Raw genomic sequence first — 19,232 nt, forward strand, 5'->3', positions numbered from 1 at the left:
CTGAGGGCCCCACTTTGCATTAGCTGAAAAAAAAGAAATAAATAAAAGAGGATAAATGTGTGCAGAAGCCAATGGAGTGGAAAATACGTTTCATAAACAGAAAGCATGGGAATGCTCAATATCCTTAGTGACAGTAATGTAAAGGAGATAATGAGAGGTCTCAGGGAAGATTAGCTCAGTTTGTAGTTTGTTACCATTTGTTTTCTAACCAGAGATGAATTAAAGCAGGTACACTCACAGGGGCTTGCTGAGATTGGTAAAGCATTGTAACAACAAAATTGGAAAGCTTTTTAGAAAGAAGTACTCTGCAAATATATGATTTTTTTTGCCTTGGTCAGTCTTGAAGTAGAGAAATGAAAATGCAGAAGAGTGGATGTTTTTTGTTGTTGTTGTTGTTTTGTGTTTTTTTTTTGCCTTAAAAGTTTTAAAAGTTTAAAACTTAGAAGTTTTAAAATACCTTATTTTTCCATTCTTTTGTTTTGCATTTGTGAAGTTCTTTTTAAAACTGATAACACATCCTGTAATATAATCTAAAGTATTCTTTATCTCCTTTCAGGCTTGGGGAACAAATGAAGTTCTTGTTGCAGTCCACAATTTCCTTTTAGAATCTGTTAAAGACCTTTATTATTTACCTTCCTCTTCTGTTTAGAAATAGGTACAAATGACTACTTTGGATGTACAGATTTAACTGGTAAGAAAGTGAATAGGAGTGACTTGTATTTGACAGTGAAATCCATTTCTCAAGGGAATGATATCAGAAAATTTGCACTCAGTATCTTCAGCTTGCATTAAAATTAAGCAAAACTAAAACTGATCGGGAGTTTGCTGAATATGTTTATTTATTGGGAATTTATTATCAGTTTTCTCAATACTAAAATTATCTAATGTGTTAATGCTTTCTAAAAGTTAAAATTATCTAATAAGAGCATTACATCTGTAGTCTGGGGAACTTTTATTGTTACTGATGGATTGGTATTTTTCTCCTTTGTGCACTGGAAACTTGAGAAGAAATTCAGGTGAAATTGACTTGTTTTGTCTCTGGATTTGCATAAAGCTTTGTTGCTTACATCTAGTTGGCATCTAGAGATGTCTGCAAAAATAGTAGTTACAAAATCCTACAAAATTCCTTTTGGACCTTTTTCTGCTTTTTATTTTTTCCCCAATAAATAATAATTTTCATATCTGATTATTAAAATACTGATATTAAAATACTGATATTGTACTTTAATATGAACATTCATTTTTATTGGAAATAAATTCTACATTTTAAATTTTCCAAAATGTTTTTCTTCCGTTTGAATACACTGTTATTCAAAATATAAACCTTCCCAAAATATCCGGATTTCAGACTAAACAGTGACACTTGATGGGCTTATAGCAAAAATGAACAAATAATTGTACATAATAAATTGTACAAATAAATAATTGTACAAATAAAACATAACAAGATGAGATGTGAAAATCTAAGTTCATTTATATATTGTATACAACATAACTTCACTATTGACTCAATATTACTTTATTGCATAATACCTGGTTACGCAATAACTTATTTTACTCTTCAAGCCAAAACAAGTTCAAAAATGCAACGCAAAACAGAGTCAATTCTTCTGAGATATACATACTTTCAGACTGAAACTGCTGTTTTTCATGCTATCAATAAGCTTACAGTCACCCATTTGGAAGGGGTTACGTTGGTCATATAAAAACACAAGAGTATACTGGCAGAAGTCTCATATCAATCTCAAAGATGTATGTCCTCAAGTTGCTGACACTGAATTCGGTGGCAAATTTATAGTTATTAAGAAGTACATCATGAATTGATGTGTTCAAACCTACAGAAGATATCCATCAAATTAACAACTAAGATGAAATCAATAAAGAAATATTGAAGTTATACTTTTTTCTGCATTTCAATTTTCTGTAAAAATAAGCACTACTACCACATAAATTGGTAAACTTTATGCAGCCTGTAGGATGTACAAGGTGAGATGAAAGTCAGATCTATTGTTGCTTTGAGAAAAGAAGAGAGAGTTGAGGATTTGATCTCCCCCTTTCATATGTCTGCTTTGCTGGAGGTTTTATTATACTGCCCAAATTCTGCCAGGAAGTTTGTCTTTATTTTTCTTCTTCAGAGGTCATTCTATTATAGATACACATTCCATTATATATATACTGAATTCATTTTTATATAGCTTCATTAAGGACCACCATCCTTCCTCCATCTAACCCAGCAAGCTAAAGAAGAACCAACCAGAGGTTCCAAACCATTGCTGGGTGAAGTAGCTGTCTTTTCCTCATTTCAGTAAAATCTCCATTACAGTGATTTTTTTTGGAGGTGGCCAAAGGAGTATTACTGGTACAATAGCTCATTTATTTTGACATTGAAGCATTTCCAAGAGCTTTCAGTAACTGGTTAAGAGAAAAATCTCAGTATTATCCTGGTAAGACCAATGTTACACTGCTGTTTCTTGATTATTACATATCCAGTCTTTTGTTCTCAGTTTGTCACACCTAAGGTGTTTGCTCACCTGTATTTTTCTGTTTGGTTGTTTTTCTTTTTTACAATATTGTAAAATCAATGTGAAATTTAATCACTATCAGCAAAGTCATGCCTGATTTGCAGAGAGATTGCAATGCCTGATTTTGCTCTGAGATTAAGACTATACACATAAATATATAATAAGAGCTTCAGCAAGAATGCATCCAAAATAGAAAACATAATAATAGAAAACAATATAAATAAATACAAATGCAGAAACCTTTTCTTGCTTCTTTTGAATATTTCCATAGTATCCTGTAGAAAGAAAAGTTTGTTGATTCATACATAATAGTCTTAAGAAATAAAGCATACATTTTTTTTGAAAAAATGCTTCTACTCTTCAAAGATTATCTTTTAGGTCCATAAGAAGATTCAGGTTGGAAGGGATATCACAAGCTAAAAAACATACTTGCTGAAAGCATCATCAGCTATGACAGCAAACCAATCTCTTGAGGGCTTGGTTCATTCTGAACTTGAAAACCTCCAAGGATGGACACTGCACAACCTTTCTAAGCAATCTGTTCCAATGCTTGATTTCACCACCAAAAATAAATAAATAAATAAATAAATAAATAAATAAATAAAAATCCATATGTCCAGTCTGAACTTGTCTTATTTAAAGTAATGGCTATTGTCTCTGCCTCCCATTATGCCACGCTGTGAGAAGCCTGGCTCCATCTTCTTGATGGCCTTATAGCTGTCAGAAGGCAACTGGGTTCCCCTACAAGTCCTTTTGTCCTTTTCTCTTCATGAAAGAATTCATTGCTTCAAGAAAGTCTGTTTGTCCACAGATTAACAAAGTTACTTGTTTTAATAATCTATCTTCATATAATGTCTAGATTAATTGGAAATAACCTTAGCATTTACCATGCTGAAGAAATAGTCTGTGGCCCACTTTTATAATGGACCTGAGTCTTGCCTAAGCCACCTTTAAAATACTGTCACAAAGTATAGAGATTCTCATACATGGCCAACTCCTGTCTATTCACAGTGATAACTAGTTGCTGGTTGTTTAAATGTTTATATGGTAAATACAATATATTTATTATCTTCAACCAGAGCAAATCCAACCAGTCTTGTTTGTGGAAATTTCTTGGGGCAGTAGTGGTACAGTGCTGGATGTCATACAGATACTTCCAGGATTAATTCATGCCAGACATTGTGGTTCATCTCATTTCTCATTTCAAGGCATTTTCGATCTTTCCATATGGTTTATTGTAGGAGAGGATAGACATCCACTGACATCTCCTACAACAATATAGTTTCTGGGACGGACAGGTTATGATGTAGATTTGTAATGAAGGCTAAAGGGCCTGTTCTCATTCATGCTGAATCTGCCAGGGAGCTATGCCCAGTCTGGTGCCATGTTAGTGAAACCCTTGAGCTCACCAGTTTTGAGAAAATGACATAACCTTATGTTGAGTTTATTTTGCTTGGAAGATGGACACACCCAATTCAATCTCCTGTTTTCACTTCTGTAATTGTTATGAAAGAGGCTTTGAAGTGGAATAATGAGGTTCACACACATTAACAGGGTAAGTATATATTGTAATATCTTCCCATGGAGAGGGTTTATTGGTTTGATAAATTATAAGATGCAAGTGTTTTATGTTAGTAGTATAAATTCAGAGCACTTTGTCAGAATTAAGTGTTAAGATCTTGTAAGTGCAACCTGTACCAAATATCCATCTGGTGAAATGATGTCAATAAGATGAAAATCTGGGAATGCCTTGCTAGATATAGCTTTTTCGGTAGCTCCGTACAGAATTTGTTTGTCTTTTCAAAGTTCATTGTTAATAACCACAATAATTGTACTTCTATTTTTAGATTATTTCATAGTAATCACTTTTATTGTTGTTTAAATCAATGTTAAATGATCTTCCGTTATTATTTTCTGTTTCACTTCCTGTAATGTTTGCTTTGAAACCTCACCAATAAGGCAACCTTTATCTGAAAATGCTCCATGTTTTCACCTATGTGAGTGTAAATCAGTAAGTCAAAATTACTGGCTTAAATTTGGAGTGGGAACAAAATCAGAAGTAGAAATTTGCCAGATGGCAGTGACATGCCTGAAGAAATGCACTAAGTTACTGCTATTTATATTTAACATGGTTCTAAATAATTTCCTTAGCACTTGTCATAAATCATTCAAGGAGCAAGATGAGTTCAAAACAATTCAGTATTTCCATGTATGAGTTGTTCAAGCTGTAGTGCATAACCTGAAGAAGAATGGGTCCCTGGATCTTTGCATCCAGTTTGTCATCTAGTTCTGTTCAGAGAAGTTTCTTTCAGGAAAACTAGTCCTAAAAGTCATCCTTCATCAGATTTTTGAGGATGACAGATTCAACCAAGGTATCTTTCAAACACTGAATTACTTATTTTAGAAAATCTTATTTGTATCTATATAAATTATTCTCCTATTGATCACAATGGCATTTTTTTCTGGCTTTTGAAACATAGAGTGAGGAAACTATGTCATTTATTTTAGGCCTAATTTTATTTGTTATCTGTACATGTTTAAGAATTGTTAGGAACTGTAACAATAGGTGAAGTAATTGGAGAACTCTGAATCCTTTGTTTTGCTCCATGTAATATATATAAGGTCATTCATGACCTTGATTGTAGGCCGGGGTGTCATTTTGGTACCTGTCCTTTCCAGAGGGCTCAGATTTTCTCTGGGGAAAGTCATCTATTACAATAGCATTGAGGGAGGAAGATAGGAAAACTGAAGAACTAATCAAGGAGGTCAGATTCAGATCTGGATTCAAACTACATTTTGTGAGAATTCATTCCGTAGCTTTGAGACTAAATGCACTCTTGTGTTTAGCATTGGCAGGGAGCACTGGAACAGTAGGACCTTTGAGTAACAGTCAACTTCCAAGTTTAGCTACAGTCAAGAACATTTTTGTTTCTGTCATGAATTTTTATTTCTAAAGTTTGTGGACTCGGTTTTTACTTATTTTTAGTCAGAAGACTATTATAGAACCATAAGAGAAGTTAGATTAGACACGGTGCTTTGCCATCCCATCATCAAAAGGGATCTGCTAACACTATTACTTTGGTATAGTATTTATTAGTCTTTCTACCTGGAAGCCAAATTTCATTTCCAATGTGGTAAGGCATGCTGAGCTCACTATTCTGGATTTAGAACTCACTCAGAAACCATGAGTTTTCTCTTTAATTTCAATTTTATATATTTGAGTTTCTTTTTACCTGCAACAAGACATAACTTCTGGGCTACTGCACAGAATCTTGTTTTATTCCAATGTGGTAACCTAAAATTAGGAAGAAAGAAAGAAAGAAAAAAAGTTTTGCAGACAGAATATTGATGATTTCCATAACTTGAAATCTACAGATACATATTTCTTTAGCTTTTCAGTGGGAGTAAATATGGCAACATCAGTGACTTACAGACTGTTACCTTTCACATTTTCAGAACATGCTATTCTATTCTTTTTACCTCTGTGGAACTGTGCAAGTTTGTGAAAATACTTTCTTAAACATGTGCTTGTGATTTTGCTCTTGCATTTATCTATATGGTCATTCAGCTATGAAGTTGTTCATCCCTAACTGCATATTTACTCTTCAGTTTCTAGTGCACATATAATCGATTTTTTATTTTTATTTTTTGCTTCTGTCTGCAGAAGCAGAGCTTTCTACATCATCTCCAGGACACATCTTATCACATATTCCATGTGCCTCTCAAAGTTCTCTCCAGCTGTTTATTTCCCATTAATTGATTTTTATTTTTTTAAGTGCTCTTCAAATAGCCATGGTAAAGATGAGAACACCTCCTCTGAAAGCTTATTAGAAATCATTTCATTTGTCCAACACTGCTAATGTTGAAATACTTTAAGTAGGAATATCCAAACTTCTATGATTAGCAGTAAGCACAACTTGAAAATTTTAGTGACTAATTTCCAAAGCTTTCAGAAAATTAAGAGCCTAAAACTAAGTCTAGGCAGACATTTTTTTCCTAAGGCATAATACTTTAGACTTCTAAGTGTAGCAGCTAGAATGCTTTATTGAACTGAAATGAATAGAGCAGAATGGGACATAATAAAGGTTCAGTGCTTTATCTGATCATTAATAACTGAATAGTTTAGTACCTTTAATTGTGAAATCTACTTCAACTGTGGGAATCTGTCTCAGCCCAGCTACGTGCATATGTTTGCATCCATTCCAGAAAACCAGTAGGCTAGCATTCTCTTGGACTGGCAGAAGTAGGTCTTCCAAACTGTAACGCAACAAACATCTGGATCTCTCACCAGAGACAGCCCTGCTAGTCTTATAGGCAGTTGTGCAACATCCCAGGCTCATTTACCCATAACATTTCACAAGGCACGGAACAACAAGCTGTACCTTTTAATTATGGAAGACAGTATCTAGTTCTTGCTAGATACTCCAGATGTAAAATTGCCAGTCATCCTCAGCACAGGCTATGAGAAGGTCTTCCATCAGTGATAAGTAAATTGGATATCTCGGTTGCATCAGAGCAGTTTGGTTCATAATGTTGTTGTGCTTGGCAATATCAATGCAACTGTAACTTCTAGCTATCGTGCGTCAGTTCAGCTAAAAAATCCATGCCAGAGCACCAAAGCTCTGCGTCCTTACATTTTGCACATCTCTACTGATTGCTTCCTGTCCCCCAGTCACAGCAACAGAGCGGTCCCAAAGTCCAAGATGTTCTTCTGGGAGTTTTCCACAATACTCTTTGCTTCCCACAGTGCCAAGAAGCCTTCTGTTGCCAATCGGTCATCCTCTTCTGGGTGGGGGCTGGCTGCAGGCTAGGAGCACAGTTCACGTGGAAGGGGCAGGGATTTCCCTGATAAGGATATGAAGGAAAACATTTTTTCATTGTTTTTCTCTGAGCACTACTTCTTGTTCGAAGGTAGGTGGAAAACAATTCTTAATACTAAGCAAAGGGGATGTCTGTACCCAGAACATTTTAATGGGAAAGAGTTGAACAAAATTGCAGCTCTAGCCACATGGCCTTCTCGCTCTGTGTGAGAGTTTTTTTTCAGAAGCAGTCTGGCGTGGATGACTCTAGCCATAAGGGTCTTCCTACAGAAAAATATGCAAGTCCTGCTCATTTTCAGTGCGTGATAATCATCAGTGCTCCCAGGAGTGAGTCTCTGATACTTTTTTAGCTAACGATTAACCTGAAGCTCTCCTTCCCCCTTATGCATTTGGACATAAAAGGACAATACAGAGACTGAAAGCAGCAGGCATGAGTGATTCCTTCTCTAACTGTGTGGACTAAGGGGTGTTGAAGTGTGGAATCATCTGACAAAGAGTCCAGGACCAGCAGGCAAGGCAGTGAGGGGCTGATCTTTTTCTGGTTAAGAAAGAAAGAGAAGCTCTGTCTTGGGACCAGGCTGAATTCAGGATGTTTTTGAGCTTCATCACGCTGCTTTCACTGGTACCAGCAATGTTTGTATGGTACAGACGGCAGCTATTGACTTTTCCATTTATTCAGCTCCATAGTCTTCTTAGTTCTGGGGAGTCTGTTGTAATTAGAGAGTTTATAGTGTTTTCTTGTACAGAAGTCTAGTGTTTAGAGTAAGGCTTTACTTGTGAAGATTTTCAGAGTCGATTTGTGGCTCTACATTCATATGACCCTGGGTAAGTCATTAAGCCAGTTTTATTTCAGCTTCCCAGCCTGCAAAACAGTGCCCATCTCAGAGGGTTTGTGTCAGGCTTCATTAATTTCATTGAGATCTTTGGATAAAAGTTGTTTTTGTAAGAGGAAAATGCTATGATTCACATTCTTATTAAGCTATAAGTGCTCTCCTTTTGTTCTGGATAGAGAAAGTATGTGGAGGGATAAAATTTACCTGTTAGTCTCATTTTGTATAGGCATGATACCCATATTTTGTTAGAAAAATCTCTGGCACAGTTGTTGGGAACACCAGTGTGTGATTTCAGGGTGCCTGGGGTAGTGCAGATCTTGGGACAGTAACCTAGTAAGTACTAAGCAGGGACTCGCAGCAGCAGCAGCATGCCCTTTCTCACAGTACCCAACTGGCAGAACAGCTGGACTCCACTGCTGGTACTGGGGTATCTCTTTTACCTCCTCCTCGGTGCTATGGTGTTCCAGCTGCTGGAAAAGCAGGCAGAGACCCACTCTCGAGACCAGTTTCAGCTGGAGAAGCTCAAATTCCTGCAGAACTACACATGCTTGGATAGGCAAGCCCTGGAGCAGTTCGTACAGGTAAGAGGAACAGGCGCCCATGATTTTGGCTCAAGCATTATTTTTGTTAGAAGTAATTATACTGTTTTGGCCAAACATGTCATAAATTGATCTGCTAAACACAACATTGGAGGACTAACTGTACAAGAGAAAGGTAGTGGTTTCTCAAGCCCCTTCCCATACCACTTTATTTTGATCTATTCATGAACACCCAAAAGCTGCAAAACGGCAAATGAACCTTTATGTTACCTTATAAGACCTTCAGCTTCATGTTTTGTAGCTCCCGCAGTAATTATTGCATGGAGATTATGCATGGGGACAAAAACGTTACAAGAAGTAGGTTGCCCTGCCAAGGTACTTCAGCCCAAACTTGCACAGATTTTGCCCTTCTTTTCTACCAGAAATCATCTATTGCACTTGAAGGCAGTCCTGCACTTCCAGGCCTCTAAACAAAAGATGAAGTCAGCCATCATAAGCTGTGTTATTTATCATTTATAATAAGTGCTAAAGAGCTCTTATTCAACATGACTTATCAATGACATCTTCAATTACATTTTAATCTATTCCTCAAAACAGGCTGGAGATAAATTACAAGCCCTCACTTGGTATTATTTATGGACAAATCCTGTCATTCTAGTATTGTAAGAAATGGGCAAAAATCCTTGAATTATCACTTTCTTCATGCCCAAAATTTCTCCAGACACAGAGCTGGGTGCCTAAATGGTTTGAACTCTATCTCTCAGGTCATTAAAGCTGACAGAAACACTGAACAGGATGCAAGATTGCACTGTCTGAATCAGAGGATTTCCACCAAGGCACATGCTTCAGATCAACATAAAAACCTAGATTCTATAAACGGGTGTAAGCAAACAGTGAAGTTCAGATCAAAAAGGGAACAGAAGGTGCCTGAACTCTGTCTACAAGGACAATGTTTTGATGATGGCTAATACTGTGACATGTTTTTGGGGAACATTTGGCTTTCTCCAGGAAATGACTGGAGTTTTCAAAAGCTTACATGCCTGAAAAGTCTGCTTTTCTTCCAGCTCAGCTACACCATTTAGTGGTATTACCCGCTTTTCCCTTGGCTCTGTGGTAACAACAGTAGAGAAGAAGACCCTGAATCTCATTCTAAACCGAATTGGGATAATTTATAGGGTTAAAAGGCTTAGTTAAATCTCTGGTACCCTACAAACCTTAGGGAGGGTTCATGGATGCCCAGATCCTCCTCTCTGGCTCCCGTGGAGCTTCCTTAGACTGCTGGGCCACTCAGACAATCACATTTTGCTGCCTCTCAGCTGAGTTAGATACATTTTCACACGTCAGCTGTTCCAAACAAAACCGGTTGAGGGCGCCAAATTATCAGCTACAATGCACCAAGCTTCAGAGTATTCAACAATAGTCTTCTGCCTATAAATGACTCACGTGTCATTTATAACCCCTGTTAAGAAATTAGTCCAGCTCTTACAAATAGTAGGGAATAGAATTCTTTCCAGATGAAATTTCTAACTCTAAAACTAGTGCAGGGAAGCAATCGTCTCACTGTACGTTTTATCTGTATGGTCAAGGAAGCCGGTTCATAATGTCAGAAGTTCCAGCCTAAAAAGCGTGACAGTATTCAGAGACACAGCCACTAGATTCAGTCCACTCAGCTGACAAATTTGTACTTCCTTATTTCCACTTTTTAAAAACTAAATCCTGGAATCTGAGAATCAACCCACATTTCCTATTTCCATATCAATTATCACTAGTAATAGACTTACCACCATGTGTCAAGTTCTTCCCATTCTGAAACCAGGCCTTTAATGGATAAGTTCTTTGTCATACTGAAAAGAAATTCTTCTGGCTCTTCAATCATGAGATCACATACGATGATGCCTAGCTGGCCTATCTGATGGACTTGAACAATGCTGTTAACGAAGAATAACATTAGCTATTAAATTTAGGATCCCCAATCCACCAGCACAGATAATATAAGCTAATATTGCCAAACCAATGCAAAATCAGTTACCTTGTCATGGATACATTCATCAGATAAGCAATCTTTCTGGCAGTAGTCAATATTTGAATCAAGAAAGAACATCTTTGGTCTAATGCTCATGGAACCATCTAAGGCTGGAGCTGCTGTTGAATTCTGTTCATGTCCTGCTTCATAAAACATTCCATGGAAGCAAGAGTGTGAATTCACAAGTCCTTCAGGCATTTGGCAAAATGATGAAGTCTGTGACCTGGACTTAAAATTGGTATGTAACAAAAAAGGATTCTTGAAACTCCAGCCCGTGAGCAGAAGGCAACCTGTTTCATACAGAGTGTCCTCAGGGAGAACAAAGGAACACATTCTTCACTAAGGCAGCTTATAAGGTATTTGATAGACAAATAGGAGCTGGATCTTTTTTTGCACATAGTAGTTTTATCATCTGGTAAGAGCTATCTGGAATGGCAAAGTATATTTCATTAGCTAATCTCCAAACCAGGAGAAGCCTGGTATCAGCTGAAAATTACTGGGAAGCCATAGCTAAAAAAGTAATCCATCCTCACTAGTACTTACATGCTGGAAACAGAAATGAGCATGCTCCCCATGCCCTTCCCCTCAGGTACAAGCATGAATTTACATGTGCCCAAATTTAAAATTGGAGTGCAATGACTATGCTAGGAAGGAAAGGAGAGAAACTGTCTGTATTTTTTATGGCATAACTTCACTTAATTTTCCCAGTTTGATGTGTCTGGGGACACCCTCCATTCCCCTCCCCTTAGCCTTCAAGTAGTTGTGGAATCAATCCTACTTCAAAGGCCAGTTCTCCATTGATAAGAGTTCTAGTTCCTGGCCAGCTCTATTTCAGTGTTTTACCATGTCAGCATAAGACCTCTCTCAGGTCATTTTAGTCAAACTCTACTCAGTTATCTGCACAATTTATTGCTCTGTTTGCTCAAGATGGAAAGCAGCATTTACTTCTCTGCTGTTTTTTTTTTTCCAGACATTTTTCCTGATCTGCTCTAATGTGTTGCTCATCTTTGCTCCTTTAACCTCTTCTGCCTTAGGTCCTTATGGAAGCATGGGAAAAAGGGGTCAACCCAGAAGGAAACTCTACAAATCCCAGTAACTGGGACTTCAGCAACTCCTTCTTTTTTGCAGGAACTGTTGTCACCACTATAGGTGAGGAACTCTTTTTTTCTTATAAGCTGGGGGCTCCTCCATCTGTCCTGTAAAGCCCACAGAAAAATAAAATTGGAGGACAGAATACACCTCTAAGACCAACTTGACTACTATGGATTATGTTTTGCTATCAGTTTTATATTATACCTGTTATGCTTGTTTATCCAGCATATTACACCTGCAAAAACAGCCAAGTACCTCTTTGGCACAGGCAATATGATATTGTACATGCAGAGTACCTCCTGAGGTTGCTTTAAAGCACTCAGTTGCACTTACTACAAAATCAGAGACCTAAAGAAAGTCGCAGTACTTGCTAAGGGTAATATTTTCCTTGTTAAATGTTCTGTTAGTAGTAGTAAATGCACAGGGGTCTATCATAAGCTATGGCAATTTGTAGGCAGATTTCATTGTGGAAAATCACAGGCCTCCAGGTCCCTGAAGCTTAATAGAAGTAAGCTTCCAAGCCTAGGAAATTGCCATGATGGCCTGCAGCCTGACTGTGAAGTCTTTTGATGTAGCCGTTTCCTTTTTTTGTTCCAGGTTATGGTAACCGGTCCCCCAGCACCGTGGCAGGACAAGTTTTCTGTGTGTTTTATGCCTTATTCGGGGTGCCGCTCAACCTGGCCTTCCTTAATCAGTTGGGGAAAGGCCTCAATGCTCATCTGATGATGCTGGAAAGATGGGTGCAAAAGCCAGGCCGTGCCCAGGTACAGCATGAATCAATCTATCTTTTTTTTCCACTGTTTCAAAACTAGTAAAAACTGTTTTTTAGATAGTAGTAAGGCTGCTAGGTTGGGTCTCCTGGAGAGTGCTTACATCTTTTTGAACTGCAGCAATTACATTGCCCTCTATATCAGAAAATTGATATACTGTATTTATATATGATAGCTTTAAAGTAATTTCCTTTTGCCTGAGGGACTCCAGATTTGCCTTTTTAGACCCTGATTCAGCAAAACTGTTAAGCAAGCGTGGCCTCAATTTTGAGCCGGGTTTTTAAGTTGTGGTGACTCTAGCAGAAAACGTCCACATACATGCATTGCTGAATCAAGCCCTTATTATCTTGCCTATGCTGGTATCTATCTCAGAATCTAGGTCTGCATTGTGCAAAGACAAACTATTTTTATTGGCCTGCTAATCTGGCTGAATTACCTTCCCTGATTGTGCCAGTAATTTAGCACTTCCTTCCTTTTTTTTTTTTTTTTTTTTTGAAATGTAAATAAATCGTCCTTCTCTTTAGCTATAATTTATTGGTGAGTCACTGAACTGGTCCAGATGTATTGGAATAAGGGAAACACTGATAATACAAAATATGTGAAGCTCAATTGTAACAAAGTCAATGCATGTTTCTGAGTAAAAGTTCAATGTATTGACCCCTTTAGTTACCAAAAAGGGAGAGTAGATGTGTTAGATATGTTGAAACATTTCAGAGTTTCTACCTACACTGGGAAAGATTTTCTGGTGAAGCTATATAGGTACCACCAAATGCAAAGTTAATTTATATGAGCAAGAAGTTCCTTAGCTGACTTAACGTATGCGTGTTCCTCAAATACATGCAGCTCTTCCACCAGAAGAACTTTCATGCTACTATAGCTAGATTAGCTAGATCTTTCCTGATATTTTCAATGGCAATTCAGGGATGTGATCTTTTCTTTTTTTTTTTTTTTTTTTTTACCTACAACTGAATCATCACCTCATTGTTGGCAATGAGGTGTACCTCCTATGAACAGATAAAGCTTTGGACCTTTATCTGCTTCTTCACTATGAAAAGCCTCTCCCAAGAAATTGTTTAATCTCCTTTTAACCACAATTTAATCGTGCCTTGGGAAATTAATTAAAATAAATTCTTCCTCATTCCTGACTTACTTCCTCTACCTTATATGTTGGTACCAGAAAGCTCTTAAAAGCCAGGGTAAAAAGTAATAGTGTGAATTTCAGTATAGAGTTTTATATGATCTTTATTATCTAATTAAATACTATCACACTTCTGGAATGAACTAAATGAGAACAGAAATCAACTATAACATGTCGATAAGTCATTCTCAAAATGCTTCACAAATGAGGTCAGGATTATTATACAGCTGGAGAGACATGGTACATAATGCAGAAGTGATTTGTCAAAGTCACCCAGTAGCCTCATGCCAAGTTTCCCTAGTTTGAGCTCAGCAAACTGTTTTATATGTGGGATAATACAGAGTGAGGTAATAAATAAATAAATAAAAAGATACCTGGATCTTCCATTTTATAAACAAAGTGGTTTGGCTTTTCATCATGTCACAGTAGGCACATGCATAGAAAATCCTACTCTGGTTTGAATGCCCTTGAGGGCATTTTTAAACAATTGCAATGAGTTTGCATCAGACTATACAGCACTAGTCAAAAGTTCACCAGAGCCATGACTGTGTTCCCTGGCAACCCATGAGTTTCTGATCCTCAATTCTTAGATCAAACCACTGGGCCATTCCCCTGTCGCAACCCATCCGCAGACCTTTCTGTGTATCTATCTGGTGCAGCCACATATGCTGTAACTTAGCTGGCCTTAACATTTCCCAAAAGGCAGTTTGTAATGAGAGACACAGATCTACCCCGTGCTGACAGAAAACAGTTCTGCTCTGAATGCTTCTAAGTTTAAAATAAAAGCAGGCAAACTGACTTCACTCAAATTTCATCCAAACATATTTTTGGCTGAGCTCTTGCAAGCCACTTTATAAATCTTTGGAAGCAGTCACAGTAAAGAGAACCCTAATTTGTTCTTGCCAATCTTTGTATCATGAGTTATGCAATACTTGGTGCTTTTCCTAAAAGACTGGATCCAAGTGATTACAAGAGCATCTCCATTTGAATGGAAATGTAAAGTGAGCATTTCATTCCTATGGTTGCTATAGTAATTTTGAAAATATAACTTGAGTGTACTTAAAAACTCATTGCAAAAAGCTTTAAAAAAATCTTTTTTTTTTTTTTCCTAATTCTGAGATTGTTTTGGATTTGTGGTTAGGTACAATATCTGTGTGCAGGATAAACAGCAAGGTCAGCCTGCAGTGCACAGAAGCATTGGTTTATCCTTCCCTGTTTGGACATTGCTCCCAGCAGGAGCAGGTTTGTGATTAAGAGCAAAACAGCAATTTCCACTAAACAGATGCTCACTGTTATTTAGCTGCCGTCTTCCCTTTATCTTTCAGGTAGTTCAAACACTGGCAGTGGGTGTCTTCCTGACTACAGGGACCTTGCTATTTCTGGTGTTCCCACCACTGGTTTTCAGTTACGTAGAAGGCTGGAGCTATGGAGAAGGCTTTTACTTCACCTTCATCACCCTGAGCACCATTGGATTTGGCGACTACGTAGTAGGTAATAATAAGGATGAACATGGGTAAATTTTATCTGTCTACCTGTATTCTCACCTCGCTGGGAGGTGCTTTGCTGAGATTTGGTACTGTAGTATAAGCTTAAGTACAGAGAGCATAGATTCCACTATAAATATGGTATGAGAAAGAGAGCTGATAGTAATGAGATGATTTATGACATGGACATTTTTCTCTTGGCAGCTAAGCTGAGAGTCACCAAACTCATTTCATGTATGCCACTGAACAAACAATTCAGCAGTGACTAAGTTGAGGCTGGTATGAATGTAAACCACATGTGATAGGTGGAATATAAATGAAATCTCATTGTCAGTATTAAGACTTTGAGCCATGCTCTCCTAATAGTGATCTGTTTCAGCAATTGCCTACCATTCCCAATACAAAATCCTGTCAGATATAAAATGCTAAGTACTTACAGTATGGATAATATTGCTAACAAACACAGGACAGCTGTGGAAGAAATAAAAATAATAAAAATAATAATAATAATAATAAAAAACTTGTGAGAGTACGTAGTCTTTAAAGATTTAGGCTGAAGCATAGCAATAGAAACATGTGAGGGGCTGCCTTTCTGTCCACTTATTTGAATAAATGCTCTTAACACAGTACATATAGTATGCTTATTTAAAAACAAACAAACAAAAAATCAAACAAACAAACAAAGAAGAAGGATCGGTTACTTCATAAGGGGTAGTTCTCTTACCCTAGAAGTCATAACTATGTCCTGAAAGGAGAGAAAGAGAGAAAAACCCATCCCACCCTGACCATGGACACTATGGAACTTCACAATGACCTGGATGACAGAGACTAAATGGATGGCTGCAGTGCTGTTGTGCATCTGTATCAGCTGCACCAACTGCTCATTTCGTGGAAATACCAAACTAGGGGTTAAGATTTTCATAAACACTTAAAATGGCTGCATTTCCCAAATAATATTCTCCAAGTGATTTTGAACCCTGGTTACCAAAGTATGTCACACTACAAAAAGAAATCACTATATCACTGAGGTAGTAAACCGTACCTTCTGAAATCAGATGAGATCCCCTGTGTGTCTCTTGAGTAAAATTTGGCTAATATGGATTCAACAGTGTGATTCCAAGACAATGTTTGTCTTTTGTCAGCAGCTGGGAACACTCAGTTTTGTTCAGACCTAATAACTGTAGATGTGACTATTTTTATTATATAGCCTCAATTTCAGAGATTTGGTGCCAACTGTTCAAAGCTTAACCTGAAATTTGAACAAAAAAGAAAAAGAAAATAATAATAATAATTGATAAAAAATGCCCATAGATCACACAAACTTGGTAAACATGCACATCTGTGGGGGAGAGGAGGGGAGGTTATGACTATGTATGTTGTCCAAAGCAGTCAAGATTAATACGTGAAGTTTCATGGATTTTTCAGGCACAAACCCCAACAAGCACTATATCCCACTATACAGGAGCCTAACTGCAATTTGGATTGTTTTTGGCTTGGCCTGGCTGGCTCTGGTCTTCAACGTGGGAGCTGACTTGATGGAAAAATTCCTTCAGCTGAAGTGGCACAAGCCCGACTTAAGCTTGGCAGAAGGAGACACAACCAAACTGGAAGATGAACCTGAGCAGCCTAGAATCCACATACCTACCTGAGCAAGGTACACAGAGAGAAGTCTTGAAAGAGCACCTTTCATCAGGGCATGAGCCAATTAAAACCTTCAGAGAAGTAGCACACATGGTAAAACTGTTCCAGGATTCATCTTGCACTTCTCACTCAACAAAGGCACCTTCTCCTGCAGTAAGCAATTGCTATCCTTTCTTTTTTTCTATTGGAATTCAGTTCAGTTCTCATAGCCATTTGTATTCAAGGAATCCAGGGTGACTGCCTCCCAGCTCCAATAAGAAGTGCTGTCACCAAGAATCGCCAGTGGAAAAAGTCAGGTACAGAAATCCTTCTTCATTTCCAAGCAGAAAGCAAACAAAACCCCAAAGAAATACCAACAGTAATGGCCACCTGCTTAATGGCATCCATCCAATTAAGATTTATTTGATATCATCTGAAATTAGCAGCTTTTATATAAAATGATAACATTTCTTTAGTTCCGGGGCTAAAATGTTTCTCTCAAATTTTATGTCTATCCAGCACTGTCTGGACTGTTACAATTCTGTTTAAAGAGAACTGACGGCTCAGAGCAGTCCTTATCAAGTTCATTTCACAGCCACCCAAAACGAGCACTTTAAACTAAATCTCAATGCAAGCAGATTTCCTTATTTCCAGCCAGACTACAAATATTACTAGAGTCTGTCATTTGCTTTGGGCCAGTTCATTGAAGAACTACCGTGCACTGTACAGAACTGATGCTGTCCATTTACCTCTAAACAAGGCTGATAGGCTCTTGTGTTAAATCTGACCCTCAGTCGTGCATGGTGCACTAGCAGTGGAACAGGGAGTTTGACTTTATCGCAGTTATTGCAAGACAAAAGTAGCAGCAGCCACCTCCAAAGAGGCAGAAAAGCCAAAGGAGGTCATCCAAACACCTTATAGCAGGCTTGTCACTGAGACAGAAAACTATAGTCACACTTCATGTTAAAGTAAACTACAGAAACTTGATTAAACAATTATTCATTCACCCAGAGTACCATACTAGATTGTTTATAACCATCACTAACACATTCTATGGATATGCTCACAATTATGTACACACTGCTATTTGTTCAGTATGTTTGTAACTCGTATTAACCACCAACTAATTCTTTTAAAACTCATTTACAAATGGAACTTTAATGTTAAAGTGTGAGTGAAATATGACTGGGCATGCAGACCAGGCCCAGGCTAATCTATGGCTGACAGGCTACAGTAATATCAAATGTCAGCTTTTCAGCAGCTACTTTGATATTTCATTTTGGGGAAGTGTCCCTAAAACATGTAAATACTTGTGTGTAAGTTACAAATCTCTTCTCACATACTTTCTGTCCTAGACTTTGACTTCTAAGGAGAGTCCAACAGATGCTTGCTCTTGCATCTGACTTAGTGCTTTCTTTATTTCTTTCTTTGGTGTTCATTGCTGACTCCTGAATAGCGCAGCCTGGCTGTCAAATCTGAAATGCTGGCATGTAAGAAAGCCATCTGTAGTTTACTCATTTAAAAAATGAGTTTTCCAATGCTTATCCCAACTGAGATTTCCCTGATGTCTTACCCCTACCTACCTCACAGATTCTATCTCCTTGGTCTCTGCGTTGATCTTCCTTAGTCATTCCCATGAATTTCTGCAAGAATTTTTTTTGTGACCTCTGTCACTGACACCTCTATCCTGTCTGGGTTTTTGGATCTTTGCAAACCACTTGAGAAACATACTCTTTCAGGATTCTCTCTTCTTGGACATAACATTTGTATATGCACTTCATAACATCATCACCTTTGCTATACTCTGTACCTGTCTTGTGACAACACTGTAAGACATTTCTGGTCTGTTTGTATGAAAGACAAAGCCAAAGTTCTACTGAATTTATAACCAGTCGGTTTCCTTCGCTTCGCTTTTTCCATGCTGCCTTGCTTTATCTAGTCACAGCCAGCCATAAAACATTCAGTAGTGTAAAGGTGATGATATAAACTGTTTTACACTATGTTGCATGCTATAAAAAGTGATAACGAGGTTTATGAGGGATAAAAAGCATGCATACACTACTTACTGGCAAAGTGTTTGTTAAAATCTTTCTTACTTGACATCTGACCACAGGGAGTTTGGGTTGCTTTTACCTCAGTCCACAAAATTATCCCTGTATCTGATACTGATTTACAAAATAGCAGCACAGCGAGACTATTTTCTGAAATTTTTGCTCCTGCTGCTTTTAGTAAGGCTGACAGTAGCTGCAGCAGTTCTCAAGCTGCCTGCCAGAAGACTCAAAATAAACAAACAAAAAACTCAAATCAAACATCTGGCCATACTGGAAAAGAGAAGAAAAAGATACTGATGACCTCCCCTCTGTTATACAAGTAATAGAAATTTCTTTCTCT

At 37.7% G+C, this 19,232-nt stretch overlaps 2 protein-coding genes across 6 annotated transcripts in view; both read left to right on the forward strand.

Annotated features, from left to right (window-relative positions):
- Positions 1-3,103, forward strand: part of KIF6 (kinesin family member 6) — a 173,301-nt gene extending 170,198 nt beyond the window's left edge. For 3 of the 5 annotated variants that reach the window (XM_048080089.2, XM_048080090.2, XM_048080088.2), the window contains one exon: positions 557-1,896. In XM_048080089.2, coding sequence (XP_047936046.2) covers positions 557-573 — 17 coding nt within the window. In that variant the 3' untranslated portion in view covers positions 574-1,896. Of the gene's footprint in view, positions 1-536; positions 1,897-2,888 lie in introns of those variants that run through there. The other 2 variants (XR_007169484.2, XM_048080091.2) reach the window with 2 other exon arrangements.
- Positions 3,104-6,286: 3,183 nt separating this feature from the next.
- LOC106029764 (potassium channel subfamily K member 16-like) lies at positions 6,287-18,297 on the forward strand. Its single transcript, XM_013171047.3, has 5 exons — positions 6,287-8,756; positions 11,772-11,886; positions 12,427-12,593; positions 15,063-15,228; positions 16,647-18,297. The coding sequence occupies exons 1-5, from the start codon at positions 8,544-8,546 to the stop codon at positions 16,868-16,870; spliced, it is 885 nt and encodes a 294-aa protein (XP_013026501.1). The 5' UTR covers positions 6,287-8,543; the 3' UTR covers positions 16,871-18,297.
- Positions 18,298-19,232: the final 935 nt, after the last annotated feature.

Source organism: Anser cygnoides, chromosome 3 (assembly GCF_040182565.1).
Source record: "Anser cygnoides isolate HZ-2024a breed goose chromosome 3, Taihu_goose_T2T_genome, whole genome shotgun sequence".
Taxonomy (NCBI): domain Eukaryota; kingdom Metazoa; phylum Chordata; class Aves; order Anseriformes; family Anatidae; genus Anser; species Anser cygnoides.

Excerpts from the sequence above, each read along its gene's own strand:
- LOC106029764 (XM_013171047.3), top strand. The coding sequence starts at position 8,544 with ATGCCCTTTCTCACAGTACCCAACTGGCAGAACAGCTGGACTCCACTG. Across the intron at positions 8,757-11,771 it reads CCCTGGAGCAGTTCGTACAG|GTCCTTATGGAAGCATGGGA; the intron begins GTAAGAGGAACA and ends CTTCTGCCTTAG. Across the intron at positions 12,594-15,062 it reads AAAAGCCAGGCCGTGCCCAG|GTAGTTCAAACACTGGCAGT; the intron begins GTACAGCATGAA and ends TTTATCTTTCAG.